This window comes from Brachypodium distachyon, chromosome 5 (assembly GCF_000005505.3).
Source record: "Brachypodium distachyon strain Bd21 chromosome 5, Brachypodium_distachyon_v3.0, whole genome shotgun sequence".
NCBI classification, from domain to species: Eukaryota; Viridiplantae; Streptophyta; class Magnoliopsida; order Poales; family Poaceae; genus Brachypodium; species Brachypodium distachyon.
The window spans coordinates 2020822-2048060 of record NC_016135.3 but is presented as its reverse complement, the minus strand read 5'-3'; the positions used below and the strand labels follow the sequence as shown (position 1 = coordinate 2048060).

The window sequence follows — 27239 nt, the reverse complement described above, 5'->3', positions numbered from 1 at the left end:
GGGAGGGGGGTGGGGAGGTGATTTCTCGCGTGAGCCAGCTGATTCCCGTTTACAACAGACAACGTGACATGTTCCATTGACCACATCAGCAAAACCACAAGCAAAAACGCTTAGTTTGGTCTCAAAGGATGGTATGCGTGGTTTTCCATAGCTCGATGGATTAAGTACTCCCTCCGTCCAACAAAAGATGTCTCAAGTTTGTCAAAATTTAGATGTATCTAGATATGACTTAGTGTATAGATGCATTCAAATTTAGTCAAAGTTGAGACATTCTTTGTTAGACGGAGGATTACATGTTTTGAAATTCAGGAGATAAAGTAGTCACACCCTAGTCCAAAGAGTCGTTATACTACGAACTTAACTCCATATTTGCTTGGCCCTATTTTGGTTAGGCTTAAATATATGTGGATTTTGACTTTTGTCTTATAAGGCAAAACCGAAATTCAAAGCCAGGATCACCTAAATAGGTGCATTTGTAGCTTATAAGCCTAAAAAAAACACATTTAAATCTAACGGTAAATATGTTCAGAAAGTTTTAAGAAATGAGCACTAGCTTGGTTACGTGCCTTGTAGGGGCATTGTCTAGTATTTGAAGCAGGGTTAGGACATGTACATATTCTTTTCTCGCTGATTTGAACAAACGAGAAGTATTCTTTTCACGTCAAAGATAAACCTTTTGTATTTTCTTTCCATGTCTTTTAGAATAGCTTTAAGCATCACATATTTCTATATTCACGCGGGTATTAGTTGCAAGGGATAGCACAAAAATAGATAGCATCTTGTATATATACAGTATTTAGCATGATTGGTTGTGTTTTGTAAACAGCACTTGGCATTAGCTAAACGGTCAGCCGGTTTCATTCATTCTTGTCCGCATACTGAAACGGCGAGATCGAATAAAGGGTTAGCACTTTTGTCGTCGGAATCCTCCTTAGCTTTCATAGACAAAGAGATGGAAAGAGAAGACATGAGTACAAAACATGCTATAGGCGACCCCATCAGTGGCGTGTCTTTAAAACCCGTCACAGATGAACCCCCATCAGTGACGGGTCTAAAAAACCCGTCACTGATAGCTTCCTTGTGAAACCCGGAAAAGCCAAAAATCACCGATCAGTGGCCGTTCTTCCAAAACCCGCCACTAATAACCCCTTTCAGTGGCCGTGTTATCAGTGTCGTGTTTTGCCTCCAAAACCCGCAACTGATGGCCGTGCTATCTGTGGCGGTTTTTACCTAAAACCCGCCACTGATGACCCCCCTGAGATCGCTGAAATTTGAAAAATTCATAACTAATTCATAAAAAATTGAAAAAATGTGATTCTTTTTGCGTAAGTTACATGTTGACATGGAAAACAATATTGCCAAAGAGACTTACAACATTTTGGTATTGAAAAGTGATTTTCCATTTTCTAAATGCAAATAATGAAATATTTTGTGAAGGAAGTACAATTGTTAAGGTTCAAAATGGAATCTATAAATTTTTCACAAGAAGTACACCATATTTCATTGCTACTGTATAAATATTGTGAATTTTCTAGCCTTATAGTTACTTTTTCTCATTTAAATGAATTTCTAGGTATTTCCCAAAAGTAATTCAATTTTGAACTACAAGTGTGTGATAGTTCGTTCCAAAAAAATTCCAAGAGTCATTTTAAGGTACCAAAGTAAGAATTAAGTAATATTTATAGAGGGTGTTGATATATTCAACACCTTGCTATGGAAAGATGTACTGACAATTTTCACCCCATCTTGAGAAAAGTCAAAAAAATATGAATAAAATGTCAAAAAAGTTAGTTCTTCGACATGGAGTCATTTTATGTGTACTAGATACGAGGAAAAATGATAAACTTGAAGTTTGAAAACTGTTCAAAAAAATCCTTCACAAAATGGACTATCACGTATAAACGTTTATTGCTTTCAAGCCAAATGACATGTTTCTATGCCATGTTTCATGATATTGGATCCAATTTTTGCACAGAGTTGCATCTTGTCATGGCAAACAATATTGCCAAAGATATTTACAAATGTTTGGTTTAAAAGAATGTTTTTTCATTTTCCAAATGAAAAAACAAATCATATTTGGACCCATCAGTGGCGGGTTTAGTTATAAAACACGACACCAATGCTGTTTTGGGCAATTGGGCCCAACCCATCTAAGGCCCAACAACCTGTTCCTGCTTATATATGCTACCCGAAACCCTAGTTATCTACTCATCTCCCCTCCTCCCCCTCTCAGCCGCCTTTCCCCTTTCTTCTCTTATCCACCCGAACTCCTCTCCCCTTCCATCTTTTCTCCCAAGCCCGACGAGCCAGCCTCCTCCCTACTCCCTCGCGGGCGCCGCCCCTACTCTTACCTGCCACAAGCCGGCCTCCTTTCCCCCTCCTCTTCCCTGCTTCGCGTGTGCGCGGGGCTCCGCCATGGCCGTGCTACACTGCTAGCCGCCGCCCTCTTGCCACCAGATCCGGCCATCCTTGGTCGGGATCCGGCGGTGGCTCCACCTTCCCTTGCTGCTGGAGGAGGTCGAGGCAGGGCGCCCGTGGATCTGGCCACCCTTGGTCCGACTCGGTGGTGGTCTCCTCCCCTACTCCGACGACACCTTCCAGTCCTTGCCGTCGCCAGTCAGCCGCCATGGTGTCCCAGTTCTGCAGGTTGTCCCCCCCCCCCCCCGCCCCCCGCCCCCCACCTCAGTTCTCTCTCGTTCCCTCTTATCGGTTTTCTCACTCTCTCTTTGTCTCTTGCATGTTGTCGGGGTCGTGGAGCCTTCGCTGCTCCTGCTGCCCTCCGCTGGTCTGCTCCGGCCGCCGCCTGCAACGGGTGTGGCTGCTATCGAAGTTGGACATGATGGAGCTCGATCGAGTTCATCCAAGCTAGGCCAGGCTGTCCCTCCCCCTCTCTCCTGATGTTACTTCAATTATCTTGATTCATATTTTTGTAGCTCAAGATGGACAAGTTGGCTGCTGTTGAAGTTGGAGCGGATGAGATTGAGGCTGCCGTTGAAGTTGAACAAGATGGAGCTTGAGTTTATGTTTTGTTTTTGATTTGAGATTCAACAAAGCTGGATGTTTGTAATTTTTGTACCAATTTGTGTGTATCGCTGTAGTGATTCATCTGTTAAATTTGATCTAAGAATTATATATGGAATAAATAATTGCATGCACAGTGTATATAAATAATTTATAATTATTATTTTTTAATTTCTAAATATCCATCAGTGTCGGGTGTGCACAGACCGCCATTGTTGGCAAAAGATGTCAGCGGCGGGTGTGCCCTGACCGACACTGATAGCCACGCTATTATTAGCATGCCTTGCACCTGACACTGATAGGGACGCTATCAGTGGCCATAAGTTAGTGGCGGGCTGCCCATTCACCACTGATGGCCTTTTTTGTACTAGTGGCAATGCATTCTTGATATGTCTAAATTTCTTGATTCGGTTCGGTCGTATTTCATCTGATTTGTTGATTCGATGGTGTTTCATCTGATTTCTTGACACGATGACTTGACATGTCGTGGGACATGACACGATGGTGTTTCATCTAATTTCTTGATTCGGTACTGTGGTACACAGAACGTTACAAGATCACATGTAATGCATTTTGATATGTCAATTTGCTATCGCACTTAAGAGGCAAGAGAAGAAGCTATCTTAGACAAAATTCCTATAAATTCAGATCCTAACCTTGCTAATAATAATAATCAATGATCATCCGCCATCTTAAAGGCTAAAAGTCTTGTTTGCGGTCTGTGTTTCTCTGGCATGTTTTTCAAGAATAAGCGATGCTATTCGGGTCGCCTGGGACGCTGGAGATATAGTGTGTTGGGCGGTAGTATTCCGTTGATTCATAATTTGTTTTGCGGATTTTGCAAATATACGGACTCTGTTCTAGTCTTTTTTCAGCCGAAACCGTAAACTTGTGATTTTTTTTCAGGGTCCGATATACAGAATCTGCTAGAGATGCTCACGTGCCACCACCGACACGTTGTACTCCCTCGGCCCCTTTCTACGATCGAAGCCAACATGTGGAACGGTTGGGAGGAGCCACAAGGCATCGGAGTGTAGGCCTGGGCATAAAAACCGGAAACCGAAAACCAGAACCGGAACCGAAACCGAACAAACCAAAATCTCGGTTTTTTCCGGGCTGGCAGTATTTTTCAGTTCCTGCTGCAGCTAACCGAATACATTCGGTTCGGTTCGGTTAATTGGCCGGTTAACCGAGTTAACCGAAGGCTAGCAGCACCTGCACCTCACCGCAGCGCCTGGCCTTGGGCTTGGCCCAGTGGCCAAGTGCCCAGCGCCCTAGCCCAACTCCTAAACCTAACTACCCACGCACGCCTGCACGCTGCACGCCAGACGCCACGCACGCCCGACGCCTCTCCCTCTCGGCTCTCGCTCAGGACTCGCCGCCGCCTGGCCTGACGCGGACGCGGTGACGCCGGCCTCTTCTCCGCCTCTCCTCTCCACCTCGACCGCCAGACCAGAAGACGCCGGTGGCGCTGTCCCCGTCAGGTCAGACCGTCACTCCTATCCCGATGTCAACCATGGCACACCGTCAGACATCACTCCAATCGGTCAATGTAAGTATTGACCTCAATCTTATGAATGCACAATTTGACATGGATTAGTGTTAAGTATAGGTGGCCTAGTTAGGTAGGTGTTAACTGAATTCAACTTATGTTTATGCCGGATTGCTTGCTGGTGTAGATGCCTGCTCCTGATCCTAAAGATTATGATTGGGATATGACCGAAGAGGAGATGCGTGTTCATGGGGAAGAAGAAAGGAAGATTGAGGGGGAAGAAAGGAATAAGAAAGAGAAAGAAGGGAAGGAGGAGAAGCAAGAGACACAGCCTAAAAGAAAACAAATGGCGAAGAGAGCAGAGTGTTGGAATCACTTCAAGGACGTGTTAGTTGATGGTCATCTCACTCAAGGAAAGTGCAACTACTGCAACTGATGCATCAAGGCTTGTCCGGATAAAAGCGGTACATCTGCTCTTAAAAGCCATCTTTCCACTTGCAAGTATAATCCTGAGAACAACACAAATCAAAGTACTTTGCAAATAAGTCAAGGAGAGAGTCCAGTAGTGCATAAATTTGATCCTGAAGCAATTAGGAGAGCAATTGCTGAAACGGTGATAGAGGATGAGCTTCCATTTGCATGTGTTGAAAAGGCGGGTTTTAGAAAAATGATGTCAATAGATTGTCCACGCTTCTCTATGCCATCTAGAAGAACCATCACTAGGGATGTTGTTCGCATTTACTTTGAAGAGAGAGCCAAGCTAAAACTTTTTTTGAAGCAATCATGTGAAAGAGTGTGCCTCACTACCGATTGTTGGACTTCTCAGCAACAAGATAGTTATATGACAGTGAAAGCACCTTTCATTGATCCTGATTGGAAGTTGCATGAGAAAGTCATTAGTTTTTTCCTAGTAAAAGGTCATAAGGGCGAGGACATTGGAAAAGCCTTGGAGCAATGCTTAATGGAGTGGGGCTTAGATAAGGTTATGACAATAACCGTTGATACTGCTAGCTCTAACGATGGTGGTATAAATTTCATAAGGAAGAAAATGAATAAATCGAAAACAAGCATTGCTGAAGGTAAACATCTGCACATGAGGTGTGCTGCCCATATAATAAATCTGATTGTTTCGGATGGTCTAAAAGAGTTGGACATTTCTGTGAAGCGTGTGCGGGCTGCAGTGAGATTTATTAGAAATGGGCCAGCAAGGTTGAAAGCCTTTAAGAAGCTTGCGGAGTTGGAAAAGTTGGACACCGAAGCATTCTTGAACTTAGATGTATGCACCAGGTGGAATTCCACATATCTAATGTTGAAAACAGCAATCTTGTATGAAAAAGTGTTCTCAAGGTATGAGGTCGACGACCCACAGTATAAGCAGGACTTGAATGGTGAGAAAGAGCCGGGACATCCAGAAGAGGCTGATTGGGAGAATGCCAAGAAAATGGCAGAATTTCTTGGTCATTTTTATGACCTCACACTTAGTGTTTCCGCCACACTACGTGTGACATCCAATGAATTTTTCAATGACATTGGTGAAGTTAAAGTATTGTTGCAAGAATGGGCTGATAGTGAAGATTTGTTGAGAATGGCAATGGCTACGAGGATGCAAGAAAAGTATGACAAATATTGGGGTAATTGGAATGATAACCAGATGGAGAATGACTTAAAGGGGAAAGGGAAGAAAAAGGAAGAGGAGAACATGAACATGCTAATCTTTATTGCAGCTATTCTTGATCCAAGATACAAGCTATCCAATTACACAAAATTAGCCATTGTGGAAATGTTTGGTGAGGTAAATGGGAAAAAAGTTTGGGATGCGGTGAATAGTGGTTTGATTGCTTTGTTTCAAGAGTACACGGCTCTATATTCCCCAAGTGATGCAAGTAAGCAAGTTGGAGACACTCAAACTGAAGCATCTCAACAAAGGGAAGGAAAGAGGATGCAGTCCCGGATTGCAAAGAAGTTGAAGGTTGGTGGAGAAATCAGCACTAGCAAATCTGAAATTGAAAAATACCTACAAGAAGATAATGAAGATGACAATATGAAATTTGATATTCTTGCATGGTGGAAGGTGAATGCTTCTAGGTTTCCAACGTTGGCAAGAATTGCTCGTGATGTCTTAGCAATTCCGGTATCAACCGTTGCATCGGAGTCAGCATTTAGCACTAGTGGACGTGTCCTAGATGATTTTAGATCCTCACTTACACCATTCATGGTCCAAGTCCTAGTTTGCACCCAAGATTGGCTAAGGCGTTCTACTCCCATCAATATTGAAGAAGATGCAGGAGAATTAGTAAAATTGGAAAAAGGCACTGTTTTGTTAATGTATTTTTTATAAACATGTTGTATAGCTATCTTTGTAATTTTTTATGCTACTTACATGCTCATTATATTAATTTTCAGAACTAATAGAAGAGTTTGGTGGTGCAAATTCATCCAAGTCGAAGTCGAAGGCCTCCCACTCCCAAGCTGGCAGTAGCAAGTCTGTGAGTGGTGTCAGTGTTAACAAGCCATCTCCAGCATCTTAAATTTACGCAAGGAAGCTGCTGCAGTGCTGCGTGCTCATATGCTGGCTGCTGTTGGAACTTGGGAAGTTGAAACCTATTTCCTTTTGGCTGTGTGTTTGTTGGGGCTTGCTGTAATGAACTAATGTTGCTTGCTGCTGGCCGCCGAAGTGCCAATGTTTGAGTACTTATTTTCGTTTTTTCTAGCTGTTGAGTGTTGTTGGTCATGCACATATTACTAGTTACTAATTGTGAACCGTTGAATTGAGAAAATATGCTGTTTTGCGTCGTTGTGCTGTCGAAATTTCTGTTGAATACGTGCAGTTCTGTACTGTGTATGTGGTACACAGAAAATTCGGTGTAAACCGAAAACCGAAACCGAATTTTCGATTAACCAAATTTTCGGTTTTGCAATTTCAGGTACTAAATTTGGGTAGCTGTGCTGCTAACCGGATTATAAAAAAAACCGAAATAAAAAACCGAAAATTCGGTTTTGACCGAACGCCCAGGCCTATCGGACTGTGTGTGGGGCCCGCGAGGCTCGGCACAGAAGTCAACCATGTACTGGTTGGGCATCGACCCCTGGCATGCCTGCTGGTGTCGTCAACCTAAACTGCAACATGTGATCATTATTCTTGGATTTAAACTGATGACAATGGCTATTATTTGAGCTAGTTTGTTGCAACCTTGTGCTCTAAATAAGTAGCGTTAATGCATCCAGGAATCCTATAGAAACCCAATACATCTCAACCTTGGTCATCTTCCAATGAACATTGAGATCGACTGATTTGAGACTAGGAAGAGAGAGGTCGAGGATGTAGATAGATATGACAAGTGGATCCAGGTTCCATAGTGTAATGAGAAAACCTAATCAGCGTCGTCCCCTCTTTTTCCGCTGTGTAAAACAACTATTCCGATTCCAAAGATTAGGAGGTTAGGCTTCATCTTTTTATATAGATTTAGGGTTGAAAATATATTTTTCTCTTTTATCTACAGATAATGCTACACCTACACCAGTTGCATGCTCAGTGGATCCTCACATGTGTCGAATCTATGTTTTTTTCTTCTTCTCTACACACTGGGCTAGACATGACAATATGATATGGGATGGATTTACTTCTGACAATCGATTTTATCAAGCCACGTCGATCCTAAATCTTTGGAAAAGTTATATGAGATTACAGAAAAGGCAAGATCGAGTATTTACCAATCAAAAAGGCACGTTCTAGGATTTGACGGTTCTCAACCTTGCTGTCTCGCTGATTCACGTGTAGAAAATCAAACCACGCCTTAAAAACAACGTGAAACCAGTTTTGAAGCTCCAAATCAAATTCCACGGTGAGAGATTAGAAAACAAGGAATCTAACCAGTACATAGGGTTTGGAGACAGTATGTCTCCCAGGCAATCGTAGGCCCATGATTGGTCGCGAGGACAGCATGGTGGCAATAGATCTCTCTCTGCGTCTCACCTATGAGTTGTCCCTGTTCGCGAGGAGGTTGGGGGAGGATACCCGGCCCTCTCTACTCCATCGATGCCATGTTAGCTGGGAAGAAGATGGATCCTACTAGGTATCATGTCAGGTCAGTGCGAGCGGCGCTGGTGCCTACCCTTAACTTGTGTATGGGGATCTCGATCTCGGATGACGGAACGGCAGAGTCGAACAGAGACTAGTTTTGGCCGTCAAGATTTCCTTGAGTGCTTTGGCTAAGTTTATCTTCAGTTTTTGTTTTGTTTTGACCAAGACAGTTTATCTTCAGGTTTGAGATGTACTAGAGAGAGTCTTGTTCTCTAGTCTCTTGTTTAGTTTCGTGTGTTTTATCCGTGTTATAGCTAGGTTATCTGTTTCGAGTGAGCCCATACGTGCCAGTTGGTTTGGTCTTCATGTGAACCTTTTTAATTTAGTACTGCCTCCGACCCATATTACTTGTCTCAAATTTGCACAAATATGGATGCATCCATGTTTAAAAAGCGTCTAGATGAATGTAATATTTCGACAAGTAATATGGATCGGAGGGAATAATGAAGATCTCTCATGCAATAATAATAATAATAATAGAAAATAAATTTGGTATGAATAGGGCAGCATTTAATGCTTACGTTGCAAGCTAATCCTATGCAGTACAGTAATGGCAAACATTAATTATCTACATATTTCTAGAACACCACCCTCTTATAAAATAATATACTCCGTCGGTACCAAAATAAGTGACGCGGATTTGTATAGATTCTTATACAAATCCACATCACTTATGTCGAAAACGGAGAGAGTACAATATTCCTTTCGAAAAACTTAAAACTATATGCTCTGATGCAATGCCACGACAGTAGACCATTTGCATCTTGGCAGCAGCCAACCGGCGGTGGCAGAGCTGAGGATGCTTCTCATCGCCTCACGCAGCGAAAAAAAGGTGATTCTTCTGGCTGCGTTCATGTGTCCACAAACTGCTGGGGCAAAGCGACCTTTCCGTCATCGGAATCCTTGGCATTATTTATTTTCCTGTTTTTGAGATGGAAGAATCATTCGCTTTCAGAGATGACCTTACATGTTGCGGGCGGCAAGGGAGCCACATGAGAAAAAAAAGGATATACAGACATGAGGGTGATGACTATTCATTTGTGCGAGAAATGATATTTGTTAGGATACAATGAAGAGTAAAATCTATATTAAACCTTAAGTTTTTTTAAAAAAAACGGTCGTTTGAGTGAAACTGTACAAAGCGGACTCCTAAGAGACCGAAGAGAGGGGGAGGGGAGTAAATAAAAGAGAGAAAAAAAACCCGAAGAGAGGGGGAGGGGAGTAAATAAAAGAGAGAGAAAACCTTGAGTTTGTAGACGTGATCTAAATCCAACCTTGAACCAATCCCTGAAATCAGAGACTGAACTCACATTCCCGGTCAATACTTGCCTGTTCCCGGCCATTACTCGCATCCACGTCTACACCGGGATTTGCTGATGTGGCAGTGGTCAATGCTTGATTTGTTGACTGAAAAATCTGTTACTATGAGAACCCGCCATCCCTCTCCATCGTCTTTGTAAGCCATGGCCAAGCATTTCGTCGAGCACAACACAGGCACCATCAGTAGGCTCCGTTCCTCCTCTTCCTCTTCTACGGCGGCCGAATCACCTTGACGTTCATCCTCTCAGTCTCCTTCGACTACCGCCTCGCGCCGGAGCACCGCTTCCCCGCCGCCCTCCTCTGGTTCCGCGACCAGCTCGTCTCCGGAGCCTCAGCCAACCTGTGGCTCGCCGACGCGCTCCGGGTGTTCATCGCCGGCGGCAACCTTGCGCACCACATGGCTCGGGGCTGCTAGACCCCATAAACATCGTCGGGTACATCCTGCTCATGCCGGGGTTCCTCTCGGAGGTCGGAGCTGCGTCCTCCCTTCCTGCATCGTGTAGTTCTATCGTCGCGGAGCCGGTGGACCTGCGCTCCATGGCCTGCGTGGGCACGCACGATCGAGTACCTGGCGCCCGAGATCGTGTCCGGCCGGGGAAGGCCACGGCAGCTGCAGCGTGGAGTGGTTGACGCTGGGCAATCGGAGCAGCTGACACGGTCGGAGCTGGAGTCCCCGGCGACAGCGTTCCTGGCGAGGGACATGTGCAACGTGCTCTGCCGCCTCTTCCTGCCCGCCGTGACCAACACGGACCACCCGCTGCTGAACCTGCTTGGGCCGGCGAGCCCGAGGCTGGACCCGCTGCTGGACGCCGGGGAAACATATGGCATGTGGGCCATTAATGTCGGTGAAAGATACTCCCTCCTCCATTCCTAAATACTAAATACTTGTGGGTTTTAGTGCAAATCTGCGTTAAAACTACGACAAGTACTTTAGAAACGGAGGGAGCATATGAGAAGACAATGCCTTCGTCAGTAATCCCCTGTTGGGAAACGACCTAAATCATTTGGTTTCTCCGGAGACTTGCTGCCACCAAGATTTGGAGAATCCCGCCACTCCGCCTCCCAAGCTTATTGTTATTGTTATTGTTATTGGATTCTACTGGTTTGCCACAGCCACCAATCCTTTATTCTTTCTGTCTGATTACGTATTCGTCTATTAACTCACTGATCATCTGATCTGGTTGCCACTCCCAATTCCAAAGGTTGCACTGTCTACAGTCCAGGGTTGATTTTTTCTGACATCTGGACTGGATAACACCCTTCTTCACAGATGATGTAATCTTGTCAACCAGTAATCTAGAGGAAGTGACCAGCATGAAGACCCCTTTTGTCAGAGTGGTACAAGACCAACAAGTACAATTAATTTTTGAGATTTAATTTTATAACTTGCAAGTTGCAACACTCATAGCACATAAGGTAAACTTGCAGTGGGGTCTGCCATGGGTTTCCCCTTCCCACTGGTGGAAACATGATAGTGCGAATTGTTACCAGACTGCTTTTGTTTCAATTATTTTACCATTTTGTGCTTCAAATAGTTATGGAAACATATATTGTTGCATTCCAGAGTATGTGAAGATCTTCCCATTAATTCGGTTCCGTTTGTCTTTACATTATGTTGTTTCTTGGGACAGACCATGCAATGTGTAGGTGAATTGATGTTCTCGGCAAGGATAGTACTCCCTCCGATCCATAAATAGTGTAGCCCACTTAGTACAAAATGAGCAACACTTTTTATGGATCGGAGGGAGTAGTTTTTACGGTGCTTTATGATTTCTGTGAAACTTTCAAAAAACATTTGTACATTTTGTGGTAAATTCTGAAGTTTGAATATTGTCCATATTACAGACTATGTGATATACTTGAGAACCCATGGATCCTCAAGGCTGGCACAGAAGCCTTTCCAGGTCCTTGTACTTTGACCAATGTGTTGGATGTGATACAAATTCAAAGGAACCGGATGTTTCGGCCGAACTTCCGGCCATTCCAGGCGTCGGAAGTTCCAGCCCAACTTCCGGCCCAACTTCCGGCCGAACCTCCGGTCGCTCTCTGTTACTTTTCGAGAAATTGCGGAACTTGCTGCGGAACTTCCGGCCTCCAACCAAAACTTCCGGTGTGACCGTTACGGATCTGAGTTGCCCTAATGCTCCTGCTATATATACCTCTTGTAAGCCGCCGTTTTGGGTAGAGTTTGCACGAGTTGAGTTCGTGAAATCTCCCTGGTGTTGTAAAACACTCTCATATAGTGAAGTTTCACTGGCTGACGCCCGTGGTTTTTCCCTCTCGTTGTTTGAGAGGGTTTTCCACATTAAATCCGTGTATCCTTGTGCTGTGATTTCTTTTTCGTTCTTCGTTCTTGCTTGTCACATTCATAACAAGTGGTATCAGAGCCCCAGGTTCTGCCTAGAATTTGCGACATGTCTACCTTGAAGTTCGATCTGCCGCAGCTGGACTACACCACACAATTCTCGTTGTGGCAAGTGAAGATGCGGGCGATTCTCGCCCAAACTTCAGATCTGGATGAAGTGTTTGATTCCTTCGGCAAGAAGGATGAAAAGGAGTGGACTACCAAAGAGAAACGCAAAGATCGTAAGGCTTTGTCATTGATTCAACTTCATCTATCCAATAATATTTTGCAGGAAGTGTTGGAGGAGAAATCCGCAGCAGCCTTGTGGCTGAAACTGGAATCGATCTGCATGTCTAAAGATCTAACCAGTAAGATGCATGTATGTAAGACTCCAGGACCGGAATTATACAATGTAGCCCAAAACTGCTAACCTTTGCATAATTCAAGCCTCAGGTTCTTAACCTACGATAAACACTTCAATACATACATGCATTAATGTGCTCATCGCAGGATTTTGCAACATGAATATCATTACCAAAACTCTACAGAAGAGAGTAATTACAAAGCTCATACAAGGAGCAGAATAACAATTACTCCCTCCGTCCTAATATACCAGGCGTTTTAGAAATCTCAGAGATACCAAGAACGTCAGAACAGGAGGCATGCAGTGTGGAGAAATTCCATTTCTACCCTGCTTAAACTAGCACCCATGGTCAGACTATTTACCTCGTTTGGCATGCCGGCCAATGAATTCGGGGCACAGGCGTCAGGAGTGGCCAGTGGATGGAAAAGTAGTATTTTTTTACAGATTGTTTAGTACAAGCAGAGGGTAACTTGGGGAGGAGGAGGCCAAGCTCTGTACTACGCCTGGTACATAGGGACTGTAGAGTTCAAATAAGGCGCCTGGTATACTAGGACGGAGGGAGTATTACAAAGAGAGAACACATGTCCCAACATTACATCATTACATCAGCGGAAGTTGAATTATGCCCGAGTACGGACAAGAGTACAGCATGGCCTGAAGAGGCTGGAAGCTGGAAGGAAACCTGCCACGAGTCTCAGAACCCTGATCCTGATCTCCTGGCTAAACATCGAATACAACGTCGTGCCCCACGAAGAAGCTAGCGGCTCACCTGCTCTGCTGGAACCTCTGAAGAAAACAACGTTGCAAAGCAACTGAGTACAAAGTACTCGCAAGACTTACAGGGAGATCCATGCTAGTATGCAACAAGTCTCAAAGGAGGGTAAAGTGGGGTTATGCAGTAGCAACAATATCTGGAGAGATACTCTAATAACAACGTCTAATGAGAGGATGAGAAGCGTCTACCAGGTGAACGTGATTAATCTATTTACTAGACACCAAACAACACAATCCTCACATCACCCCCTCAACACCCTGTGAGGAAGCAATCCAAAGGACACTCACACTTAAGCAGTTTAAGCATATCCATGAATAATCCCTAATTACTATTCAAGTTGTTGAGATTAAGTTGGTTAAGTTCTCTATGATCAAGTAATGACCAACCAAGTCATCCATAACCGCGGACACGGCTTTCCGAAAGATTTATCCCTACGGGGTGTGCCAATTTACCCGTATACCTTCGTCCAACCCTTATTGCCACTCGAGTAGGAACACACAAAAAGGTGTGTCGGCAGGATTGGGCGGCACGACATTTCCAAGCCCCACAACTAATCCAGGGGACCACCCAACTGAGTCTAATCCGAAACAAGAGCCCGGCCGAAGCGTTGTACGGACTCAAGAGTTGCGGGAACAGCTGGTAGTGGTTCAGTGTCCGCAGAATGACCACTCTAGACGTGTGCCGTAGTCCTATATGAATGCAAAGTCACCAACAAATCTCCACGAATATCTTTGTGCATGCAATGCAAATGCCAAATGGAACGCCCGAACTATGTGGCCCCTGGAAGAACTATGAAACGAGTACTAAGCCGAGGGGGAACCCATATATTCTCCCATGAGCGGTTAGCGCGAAGTTTCTTGAGTCGACGAAAACGAGAACTCAGTACTTAGGTCGGCACCAATGGAACAAAACACCAATGCGTTAGAGCACGAACTCCCATCGTTGCCTTGTTACAGTTTAATATCATATCATAGTTTAATAATTGCAATTTAAAATACTGGAAATAGTATGTGGATGTAGCAATTGTGGAATCCCAGATATAAGGACACTAGACTTGCAACTAAGCATGACATCTAATGACCAAGAACTAGGGCAACAAGCAAACATGTGACATGGTAATAGGACAAGTAACAAGACATAAGGCAATAAGTGGAGCTGGCTAATAAGCTATGCAATCCTAATGGCATCGTGACAAGACTGAGATCATATCTTAATGCAAGATTAAGGGAGAGGCAATAGGTGTAATCAACATGATCAAGGAAGGGCTGCTTGTCTGGAGTACTCAATTGCCCGAAATTGAGCAAGAATCCTGAAAGAAGAACACAAGTGTAGTCGTCATCGTAGGAATCGAAGACTAGCGAGGAAGAAGCAAATACGCCACATAGAAGGAAAATATAAGCATACAAGATACTCATGGTAATGTTAAATGCGCAATCAAAGGATGATGCATGACATCTTAACAGCAAGTGAGTAGATGATAAACTAATCATATTAAATGGATTGGAATTCCTAAAGCAATGGAATTCCAACTCCATAAGCAAGAGGTAAGGTTTTTTATACCAAACAGTAGGTTACAGTTGCTGAAACATGAATGAGAATGCCATATTAATATTTCTTGCATTTTTCTGATCAATTTACATATCAAGTTTGCATGATTTGGACATGATAGGTGCAACACTTGATTTAACAAGAATAGCACAAAGAACCGACAAGGTCGGGGTTGCACACACTAATGGAAAACAGGGTACCTGCAACTATCGATACTATCGGTACAATCACGGGCATCTCATACAACACATGAATATATCGGTCACAACCTACGGGTCTACGGCAAAGGACGGTCGGCTCACGGGACGGTCGCTCGTTATACCTTGGACTCGTTGCGGCGTCGTGATGTAGACGAAGTAGTCGTCGTAGAGGAAGTAGTTGTACACGTAGGCGTTGTAGACCCCGTAGTCCAAGTAGTGGTTCACGGCATCGGCTCGAAGATTCTTTGGTCTTCACGGCACACAAGAAGAATTGGGCAGCGACACGGCGAAGCACTCGCGGAGCAGCGATAACACGACAGCGAGCAGCGGCAGCAGTAGCACAGCAGCAAGCACACGAAGGCGCTGACCAGCAGGGCCCACACGTCAGGCAGCGATTTCAGGAAAAAGAAAGATAAGACAACAGGGGACAGAGGGCACGAGCCTGCTTGTCTTGCTGGGCTTGGAGATGGGCCAAGGAGAAGGCTCGGCTGGGCCTGCGGGCTGGAGGCAGAGGAGGCTGGTGTGCGTGGAGGCGGTCGCCGGCGGGGCGGACGCGGGCGACGGGGAGGCGGCTTGGCGCGCTCGGCAGGAGGAGGCGCGGTGGTTGCGGGGAGACAGCACGGGAGAGAGGGAGGCGCGCGAGGGAGCTCGGCGGCGTGGTGGCGTCGGGCGGCACGGGGAAGGGGAGGCGCGAGCGCGAGGGAGCTCGGGAGAGAGGAAGAGCGGCGTGGTGACGGGCGGCACCGAGCGTGAGGCCACAGCAGGCGAGGGGGCGACGCTGTCGAGGTGGAGCAGCAGGGGAGGAGAGGAGGGCGCCAGGAGAGGAGCTCGTGAGGGAGGGCACTAGGAGGAGGGAGGCGCCTAGGGAGCTCAAGGGAGGAGGGAGCAGCAGGGAGAAGGCGTCGGGAGGAAGAAGAAGAAAATGGGAGAAGCAAGCTGCAGCGGCGGCCAGGAGGAAGAGAAAAAAAAGAAAGAAAGAAAAAGAAAAAGAGAGGAGGGGATTAAATAGCTAGGGTTAGGGTTTTGCTAGGTGGGCTTTTGGGCCAACAAAAGCCTCAAACAAAAATAGAGTTTTTGCAATTTTAGATTTTTGCAATAAGGCAAGAGACAAGAGGCTAGATCTAATTAAACCCGGAAATAATTTGTCGGACTCAAATTAGGATTTGTACAAAATAGTTTTAGGCTTTAGCAAACACAACAAATCACAAACACACGACAACACAAAAGAAGTGACATTTCGTGCAAACGAATAATTATTTCATGCGACATGATGCTAATGACATGGCAAAATAATTATGATGACATGAGCATGACAGATGATGACAACAATTTAAATTACAAAACAGTCCAAAAGGGCTTAAAAAGAAAATGGTTTGTCTCGGGATGTTACAATGTAAAGATGAAGTTGTTTACCCATAAGCTGCAAGAAGGTGGATCGGTAATATCTCATATAACTGTTTTTCGAGAGATAGTTTTTGACTTGCAAGCTTTGGAGGTTAAGTATGATGATGAGGATGTAGCCATCTTACTTTTATGCTCGTTGCCTAGTTCCTATACAAATTTCTGCGATTCAATTCTTTATAGCCATGACTCTCTAACCCTTAATGAGGTTTTAGAAGCACTTAGAGAGAAAGAAAAGATGAAGTCTATGGTGCAGACCGATGGGTCGTCGTCAAAGGCAAAAGCTCTGTAAGTTCGTGGCGGGACCGAGCAGAGGAACAACAACTATGGCAACCGAGATAAGAGCCGGGACGGAAAAGCTCGTTCAAAGTCCCGTGGAAAAGATAAGTTCTGCAGGTATTGTAAGAAAAATAATCATGTCATTGAAGATTGTTATAAACTGCAGAACAAGGAGAAAAGGAACGGTACCTACAAACTGAAAGATAAGTCCGATGGTACTGGTAAGGCCGCTGTCGTTTCCACCGACAGCTCTGAGGGTGAATGCCTCGCTGTTCTTGCTGCTCGTATTTCCCGTGATGATGAATGGATTCTTGATACAACATGTTCCTTTCATATTTGTTGTAACAAGGATTGGTTCAGTTCTTATGAGTCTGTGCAGACTGGAGATTTTGTGCGTGTGGGGAATGACAATCCTTGTCATATTGTTGGCGTTGGGTCCGTTCAGATCAAGACCCATGATGGCATGACACGCACGTTGAAAGAAGTGAAGCACATACTAAGCATGGCAAGAAATTTGATCTCACTTAGTACTATGGATTGTGACGGGTACAAGTACGCCGGAGGGCGTAGACTTCTGAAGGTATCTAGAAGTTCTCTCATTCACATGATAGGTGATATGAATTCTGGCAAATTATATGTTCTTAGAGGTAGCACTTTGCCTGGTTTTGCTGTTGCTATTACACCTAATGATTCCGATGATTGTGCAAATACGAATCTGTGGCATATGCGTCTTCGGCATATGAGTGAACATGGGATGGTAGAGTTGGTCAAGAGAGAGCTGATCAATGGCTGCAACTTGAGTAAACTTGAGTTTTGTAAGCACTGTGTCTATGGTAAGCACAAAAGGGTTAAATTCGTTTCTTCTGTTCATACCACCAAAGGCATATTAGATTATGTGCATGCTGATGTTTGGGGACCCTCCCGTAAGACTTCTATTGGTGGTGCTAATTACATGCTTACCATTATTGATGATTACTCAAGAAAAGTTTGGCCTTATTTTCTGAAACATAAATCTGATGTTTTTGGTGCGTTCAAGAAGTGGAAAGCTATGGTAGAAAAGCAAACTGAAAGGAAAGTAAAAATTTTGCGTACTGATAATGGTGGTGAATTTATTTCTGATGAGTTTGAGGAGTTTTGCAGCAATGATGGTGTGGTTAGGCACTACACGGTTGCCCATACTCCACAGCAAAATGGCGTGGTTGAGCGCATGAACAGAACAATCATATCGAGGGCCCGTTGCATGCTGTCCAATGCAGGTTTGGGCAGACGTTTTTGGGCTGAGGCAGCTTCCACCGCATGCTACCTCATAAACAGGTCACCTTCTATTCCACTTGATAAGAAAACTCCCATTGAGGTATGGTCTGGTAAACTTGCTGATTATTCACAGTTGAGAGTTTTCGGTCGCACCGCTTAAGCTCACGTTGATAATGGAAATCTAGAGCCTAGAGCTGTTAATTGCATTTTTCTTGGCTATGGTTCTGGAGTTAAAACTTTCAGGTTGTAGAATCCTGAAACTAAAAAGATTTTGCTGAGCAGGAATGTTGTCTTTAATGAAAAAGTTATGTATCATGATACTTTGTCCACTGATGCTTTTCGCATTGAAGAGGAGAGACTTAAAGTGCAGGTGGATCACGTTGATGAAATTGTTGACAACGATGATGCTCAGGTTGATCATGGTAATGATGGGAACAATGATGACAATAATGATGGTATTGTTCCACCCTCACCACATGTTTTGCAGCAACCCACACGGTCTATTGCAGCTGACCGCCCAGAGAAGAATAAAGGTCCACGCCCACGTTTAATTGAAGAGTGTGATCTTGTTTATTATGCTTTGAGTTGTGCAGAACATGTGGAGCATGATAGTGAACCGGCCACATATAATGAAGCTGTTGTTTTCGGTGACCGTGTGAAGTGGTTGTCTGCCATCCAAGAGGAGATGCAATCTCTTGAGAAGAATGTCACATGGGATGTTGTGCCCTTGCCTAAACAAAAGAAGGCCGTTCGCTGCAAATGAATTTTCAAGAGAAAGGAGGGTCTGTCTCCTAATGAGCCTATGAGGTTTAAGGCAAGGTTAGTGGCAAAATGTTTCAGTCAAATACCAGGTATTGATTATAATGATGTGTTCTCTCCAGTGGTAAAGCATAGTTCCATCCGTACTTTCTTTGGTATTGTTGCTATGCATGATCTTGAGCTTGAGCAGTTAGATGTGAAGACTGCATTTTTGCATGGAGAGCTTGAGAAGGAAATATACATGGACCAACCTAAAGGGTTCATAGTTCCTGGTAAAGAGAAGTTTGTGTGTAAGTTGAAGAAGTCATTTTATGGTTTGAAGCAATCTCCTAGACAGTGGTATAAAAGGTTTGATTCATTTATGATCTCACGTGGATTTAATAGATCTTAATATGACAGTTGTGTCTACATTAAATTTGTTGATGGATCACCTATATACTTGCTATTATATGTTGATGATATGTTAATTGCTGCCAAGAGCATGAAAGTAATCAGTACTTTGAAGGCACAACTAGGTAGTGAATTTGAGATGAAGAATCTTGGTGCTGCTAAGAAAATCTTAGGTATGGAAATTAAAAGGGACAGAAAATTTAGGTTGCTATTTCTTAGTCAGCAAAGTTAGATTGAGAAAGTACTTCACCGTTTTAATATGCATGATGCAAAGTGTGTTAGTACTTCTATTGCTTCTCATTTCAAGTTGTCAGCGTTGCAATGTCCTACTTCTGATGAAGATATTGAGTGTCACGAGTTCCCTATTCTAGTGTTGTTGGTTCCTTGATGTATGCCATGGTTTGTTCACGTCCTGATTTATCATATGCTATGAGTTTGGTCAGTCGTTACATGCCTAATCCCGGTAAAGAACATTGGAAAGTTGTGCAGTGGATTTTCAGGTACCTCCGTGGCATATCCAATGCTTGCTTGAAGTTTGGCAAGACTGATGAGGGACTCGCTGGCTATCTGGATTCAGATTTTGCTGCCGACTTGGATAAGAGGAGATCCCTCACAGGTTATGTGTTCACGGTAGGTGGATGTGATGTGAGTTGGAAGGCAACACTGCAACCAGTTGTTACTCGATCTACAACCGAAACAGAATATATGGCTATTGCTGAAGTCTGCAAAGAATCTGTTTGGTTGAAGGGTTTATATGCTGAGCTTTGTCAAGATGTTTCTTGCATTAACCTGTTTTGTGACAGTTAAAGTGCCATTTACCTTAGTAAGGATCAGATGCTCCATGAGAGAACCAAGCACATTTATGTCAAGTACCATTTTGTTCGCGACGTTGTTGCACAAGGTAAATTGAAGGTATGCAAGATCAGCACTCATGATAATCCTGCTGATATGATGACAAAGCATGTTCCTATTGCTAAGTTTGAGCTATGCTCAAGCTTAGTCGGTATAACTGTTTAGCCCTTAGTGGCTGTTGGCGCCAAAAGTGTTTTGTTTGTTTCAGGAGTTGTTGTTGTTCATGCTACAAGGAGGAATTTGCTATATCAAGGTGGAGTTTGTAGGATGTGATCCAAATTCATAGGAATCGGCTGTTCCGGCCGAACTTCCGGAAGTTCCAGCCCAATTTCTGGCCGAACCTCCGGTCGCTCTCTGTTACTTTTCGGAAAATTGCGGAACTTGCTGCGGAACTTCCGGATATTCAAAAATATGCGGAACTTCCGGCCTCCAACCAAAACTTCCGGTGTGACCGTTACGGATCTGAGTTGCCCTAATGCTCCTGCTATATATACCTCTTGTAAGCCGCCGTTTTGGGTAGAGTTCGCACAAGTTGAGTTCGTGAAATCCCCCGGGCGTTGTAAAACACTCCCGTATAGTGAAGTTTCGCTGGCTGGCGCCACTCTTGTTGTTTGAGAGGGTTTTTCACGTTAAATCTGTGTGTTCTTGTGCTGTGATTTCTTCTTCGTTCTTCGTTTTTTCGTTCTTGCTTGTCGCGTTCATAACACAACGAAGCAATGATGATTTGGGTTATGAAGCTCAAAATCACTACCTAACTTATTGGTTTAAGTAAGAGAGAATTACATCACCAGAGTTGGGAATCATGTAGTGCTTTGCAGAGGTTGCTGGGCAATGTTTGGAGCAGCTCCTTGAGGTTGCATGTTCATTCAGCGATGCAAGATGGTCTGATGGCCATATTTCACAACAGCTGACTGTTTTCGATGCACTTGTTGATGTCCTGTTCAATATACAAGACTTCAGTTTCAGAAGATCTAATGAGGTTACATGCATTGTTAATAAGATGCTTTGAAAGGAGCAATTCAGGGGACTTCAAATAATATCCATAGCAGCAAAGAATCAACCATTCATCCAGCAACTATTGTCCTCATACGCGTCCTGGAATATTTTTCTGTTGCAACAGAAATATGGTGCAGGTGATACTTGACTCTGGAGATTACAACTCTGACCATTGCTCTGAAATGTTCAATTGCTGGGTGTCCAAGCTCAAAGAAGGTGCACAAGTAATTTTCCAGGAAAAGGGACAAAGGTACATATTCATCTTAAATAACACACATTATGTTTTGCAAATGAAGTGCCATCCTGGATTACTCCTCCCCAATGTAGTGAGTAATTTAGATTCAATGACTGAGCGATATATCATGAACTACCTTGATGAATACTGGTTTCCACCTATGCTGTTATATCTGGACGGTGATTCTCTGAACAATAATAAGGGTCTCGTGCTTTCTGGTTTGTTGGGACTGGAATGTTCCAGGCGTCCAGCTAAACTGGAATTCAATGGGTTTCTATGTAAATGCTCTGCAAAAAATTGAACTTTTTTTATTGTTAAAGATAACACCATAGTTTCCCCGCAAAAAAAAAGATAATACCATAGTTCCATAAATCCCAACAAACCGCACCCGCCCCTGCAAGAACCGGCGATTTATTCAGTTCAACCCCATTAGTCACTCCCAAACATATTAGAAATACTCCGTAGCAGTGGAAAATTGAAAGTCGCAAAAATAACTTGTCAAACTACTTCCCGAAGTTGGTTAAGGTATCATGCTGTTTGCTGAACTAACACGAAGTTGTCGTTGATGCATCGCTTCTTAATTCTTGAATTGGTCCTCAATCCCTTTCCACTCTTTGCTAATTTTTCAAGGGTTCCCAAGATAACGAATAGGAAAAAATGTCATGGTATGCAAGTGCTTTCATGGCACAACAAGATAAAAGAGAAGTACAAAGAAAACATCGTATTTACTTATAAAGAAATGGAGAACACTTCTCCAACACTAAAACAACAGCAACACGTTGATTGATAACTCGGTTGGTTTGCAAAAGCGCATGCCAAAACCTCAAGGATACAAAAGTGAGTTGAAGAACAAGATCCTCAATGCCTTCGGAGGAGCAACACTCAACTTAGCGATGACAACACCTCGCAAGGCCAAGGTTTTACACAAGCCCAAATATAAAATATGATACTTGCTCCGTCCAACAAAAGATGTTTCAACTTGAATGCATCTATACACTAAGTTATACCTACATACATTCAAATTTTGATAAATCTGAGACATCTTTTGTTGGACGGAGGGAGTACACGAATTACAGAGAACATAACCAATACAGAAATAAAAATACAGCAAGTACCATTCTAAAAAAACGAAGATTGCAGCGAGCCAGTAGTCGGCTACATTTACATGATTGCGGGCTACTACAAGTGCAGTGCATTCTTTTGCAAATTTGCCAAAGCACAAGGATGATCTGGATTTTCTTTGACTCTCACAAATCGAGGTGATAACTGCAAAGTTCAAACTTGTGTCCTACAACTTCCATCCAAAGTTTCAGCACCGTGCAAACATAGATTACCATCAGACATGTCTCTCAAGATTGAGCATGACAGTATCACAGAAAAGTAAGGCAGCCTTTGCAGTTCAATATTTATAATACCTCCAAAATATTTATCACTGAATCAACACGCTAGGTACAATTGCAAGCTTCTCAGAGTAATGTCCTTTCCTGTTTCTCAATTGATTGGACAGCTCTGGGTGACACGCAATGATATGAAGTGTTTCTAGTGAGGATGGGAGACCACATGCCGGCAAAGATCGGAGCTCTGAGCAGTAAGATATCCTCAGCACCTTAAGAGATGAAAGGTTGCTAAAGTTCACTGGAAATGATGCTGCAGTTATTTCAGGGCATCTCTCAATCACCAGATATTTTAGTGAATCAAAACACTGCAATGAGGATAGAGAACAAAGTGATTGGCAGTTGCGAATGCACAACTCAGTGAGCACTGTGAAGAACTTGAGTGCTCCTGATACTGGAAATGATGTTATGTTAGGAAGGTCTGTTATTTCCAAAGCAGACAAACAAGGCAGATCCTGGAGAATGCTTCTTAAAGTCTGGTCAGTAAGATCACACCGCGAAAACTGAAGCCTTTGCAGAGAAATAAGAGATCCCAGTTGTTCAGTAGCAACAAGCAGCTGTTCAGCACCACTTATGTTTAGCACTACAATGGATTCTATATGATGTTTATGCAGTAATTTCTTGAGAACGACAGAACTTGTGCAAATATCCAGCTGAAGCATCTCTGAACTTGGAGAAAAAGGGGCAAGCCTCATATGTGGTATCAATTGCGTACGCTCAATTGTAATTTTGCGAGTAGTTGGGAGGAACAAAGGAATTTTGATCAATTCTGGACAATCCATTAGACTTAACCTTTCAAGGCATGGAAATGAGTTTTTGTCCTCTATTCCAGACCACTCACGCAACTTTGGGAAATCATCAAGCTCAAGGGCACTTAGGGATGGAAATGCCACATCACCAGTGCCATAAAACTCATGTCCAATTCGATCAACTGCACACAACTCCTTCATGTGCAAATACCTGAGTGTTCCCAAAAGCCCCAATGGAGGAAGGATGACCAAACTCCTACAATTGATAAGGTGCAAGGAACACAGCAGCCGCAATGACTGTAGCCAATTGGGAGCTTCGGTGCCACAATATCTTCTAATATGAAGTACCTGTATGCCTTGGTGTGGCTGTAGACCTTCGAGTACCTTCGCATCAGCAGCAAGAGAGTTATTTCTACTAGCATAGCTCCATTCCAGATTCAGAGTATTAAGATATTCTTTCTTATTCAACTCAGCTTTGCGAGCTTCTTCATTGCTTGAAACATTTTCTAGACCCTTTATTTTGAGTGACCCACGGAGACCATTGATGTTCCTCAGCTCTTCTAGTTTATGCCCTTCCCTCTTCTCAACATGGAGCTCAAGTGATCCCTGCAGGTTAGCTAACTGACCAATGCCTGCCAATCCTGCAGTATACTTTGTTTCAATATCAAGGTGCCGCAAATTGACCAGCATAGTAATGCTTGCAGGGAGCTTATTAAGGGAACATTTCCCAATGAAGCGTAACGTTTGCAGCTGCAGGAGCTTGCCAATCGACTCAGGAAGTCTCTGTATGGAGCCATGGATAGATATGTAACGGAGGTGCAATAAGTCACCAATGCACCGGGGCAACTCTTCTAAGCAAAAGTCACTGAGATCAAGAACACGCAAATTTTTAGACTTCAAGAGAAGATTTTTTAAATCAACAGCAAAATCTGGTTGGAAGCAACTATTAGAGAATGGAAGTGATCTTTGAATTAACAAGGTGCGCAGCTTTTCAAGGCTGCCAAAACTTGTTAGACCATGTAGACTGTTCATGGTGACTGACAGGTGGCGCACTGTTAACATGATGTCACAGTTCATGTCATCCTCGATACGAACGCAGTCCTCTGCTGCAACAGACTTTGCAAGATCATGGAGCAAGTCATGCACCAAGTAGTATGTCTTGTGTCCAAGCTTGAGTTCCTGGAAGAATGAGCGTGAAAGAAGCTCATCAAAATATTCTCTGGCTACATCTTCCATCCTTTTTTCAGCTCTGCCTTGCGGTTGAACAAAACCCTCGGCAATCCAGAGGTGGGACAAGTGTGTGGGATCAAACTTATAGTCGTGCGGAAACAAACTGCAATATACGAAGCATCGCTTGAGGTGTGCCGGCAGGTACTTGTAGCTCAAGTGCAGAGCGGGGAAAATAGTGTCGTCTTGTAATGCTATTTCCATGATATTCATCCAGTGAATTTTGCTCCTTGTATCTCCCAGCACCCCTCCTACCAGCTTGGCAATCAAAGGTGATCCATTAATTTTTGCAGCAATTTGCCTCCCAATCAGCTCCAGATCTGGATGGACATCCTCGCTATTACTCGGAAAAGCATGTTCTTTGAGCAGAGCCCAGCAATCATCGCTATTTAGTGGATTTACGGTGTACAGCTGCGATGTAACCAGCATGCAAGGCATCATATTCATACGAGAAGTCACCAAAATTCTGCTCCCGATATCTGCAGACCGTAGAGCAGAGAGAATGTCCAGCAGCATTTCATCGGTGCTGTTACATACATCATCTAGAACAATGAGGTACCTCTTGGATGCAACAAATCGAAGGAGCTCGGACTTTAGCATTTCAAAATCCACCATCTTCTCAGCAGAACCATCCCAAGCTGGTTGGGCCGACCTTAAAATCTCTGCAGTGAGGTTCATTTTGTTGTTGGAAACTGAAACCCAACATTTGACATCAAAATGCTGCCCGACTCTCGCATCGTTAAACACCATCTGAGCGAGGGTGGTCTTCCCAATTCCTCCAATACCAACAATGCATACAATCATCTCCGGTACAGTCTTGTGGCACGGCTGGATGAGCATCTGTACAATCTCCCCCCGCTCCTTGTGGCGCCGAGATACCACCGTGTGCCCAGTTTCCCTGCCCGAGTCAAGCGGGGCCGGATTGGACGACGGGCCAGCGCCGTTGCCCAGCAGCTGGCCAAGCCTGCGAGTTTCTTCATTCACAACACTGATCCCCCTGATGATGCTTTTTGGACTCGAAGACGATGGCCCATGGCAACCAATCAGCCGCTTCCAACCACACATGAGAGCGCGGAGCAGGTCGGATTGGTGCCTACGTGCCTTGGCGCGCCTGGCGAGGTTGGACTGAAGCCTGCGGTAGTCGATCATGTCCTCGAGGTCCTCGATGAGGTAGGTAGCATCCCTTGCCTGCAGAGCCAGCACCTTGTTTCCGGCGCCGGCCGAGATGAACCAGATCTTGAGCATATAGGCCTTCATAACCTCCGCTTCGAGGCCGGCAACCTTCCCGCGGCAGCTAGGCGCCCATCTCTCCTCCTCGCACCCGTATAGGTCGTCCCGCGATTGGATCTCGGCGGCAAGTCCCTCCATGGCGCGAGAAGCCGAGCGGAGATGCTTCGGCGCCTCCGCCAATCGAGCAGCTGCAGGATCCAAGCCGGACGCAGCTGCCTCCATCAGCTCCATCGAATCAAACTCCTCTCTCGCTTGCTTGGGCGCAACTTGTGCTAATGGTGGTGTTCACAAAGTTTTCATGTGTGCGAACGAAGCGAACACCGAAAGGGAAAGGGCTTTGCTGAGGATATTTATCAGCACGGCCGGCCAGGGACGGCTTACCAACCGACCTACTACTCACGCCCACTGACATTGCGGTCCAAACGAGACGTGGGTCCGGAATACAGGTGATTGGGGATCCTTAGCTTCGACGTGCAATTCGCGGACCACAGGTCAACCATGTAGCAGTTGCTTCTCCGTCGTAAGCTTCTGCGTGGTTTCGGCCGAACGACAGGGGCGTGCATGTACAATGTACCGAGTCTGTAGTTTTTTTTAAGGCCCACTGTGGATGCTTGTCTTTTGGCATCTTATGTTAACCATTTTGCTGATATAGCATCGATGAAATTTTTCTTATGCGATGATCATCTCTTCACGTAAATTAACATAAAGTCATTAATTCTCTCTCACAGAGCTATTAAATACTCCCTCCATTTCACAAAGGTTGGCGTATTTTGTTTCGTTAAAACAAGGCTTTGACCAAGAATTACATTATTAATATGTAACATATATGATACAAAATCATGATTATTAGAAAAAAAATTAAAGACGAATTTATTGATATAAATTTCATGTATGTAAACACACATATTAATAGAGTTATTATTGGTCAAACCCTTGTCTTAGCGAAACAAAATACGTCAACCTTTGTGAAATGGAGGGAGTAACTGCTATTTTAGATACCACCTCTACGATACGATGCATTGGGGATATGTTTTTTTTTTGCATTTATTGTAAGCTAAGAGACATCACTAAGGGTTATGCATTGGGAGTGGCCTTAAAGATTTAACTAATTTAACAAGATTCTTACATCACACAAATTATACCATTAGAAAGAAAAATTATACCATTAGATTCATGTCTGATCTAAAGATGTGTCAGGGCACGTTATACCGGAATGGATGTATACCCTCCAACCCATATTAATTGTCTCAGATTTGTCCAAATATGGATGTATTTGTCGGGGGAATGACCCCGGGTAAGATCATGACGACACAACTCTATCTAAAATG

At 44.1% G+C, this 27239-nt stretch overlaps 1 protein-coding gene and 1 long non-coding RNA gene across 2 annotated transcripts; both read right to left on the bottom strand.

Annotated features, from left to right (window-relative positions):
- Positions 1-14437: 14437 nt before the first annotated feature.
- LOC112269221 lies at positions 14438-16078 on the bottom strand. Its single transcript, XR_002960730.1, has 2 exons — positions 15268-16078; positions 14438-14706 (listed from the first exon to the last, which is right to left on the bottom strand). It is a non-coding gene; the product is annotated as an uncharacterized LOC112269221 (long non-coding RNA).
- Positions 16079-22094: 6016 nt separating this feature from the next.
- On the bottom strand, positions 22095-26245 carry LOC100830175 (putative disease resistance protein RGA3). Its single transcript, XM_003580930.4, has one exon. The coding sequence runs from the start codon at positions 26140-26142 to the stop codon at positions 22741-22743; it is 3402 nt and encodes a 1133-aa protein (XP_003580978.1). The 5' UTR covers positions 26143-26245; the 3' UTR covers positions 22095-22740.
- Positions 26246-27239: the final 994 nt, after the last annotated feature.

Bases quoted from the DNA above. Each gene is read 5' to 3' on its own strand.
- LOC100830175 (XM_003580930.4), bottom strand. From the start codon at position 26,142: ATGGAGCTGATGGAGGCAGCTGCGTCCGGCTTGGATCCTGCAGCTGCT.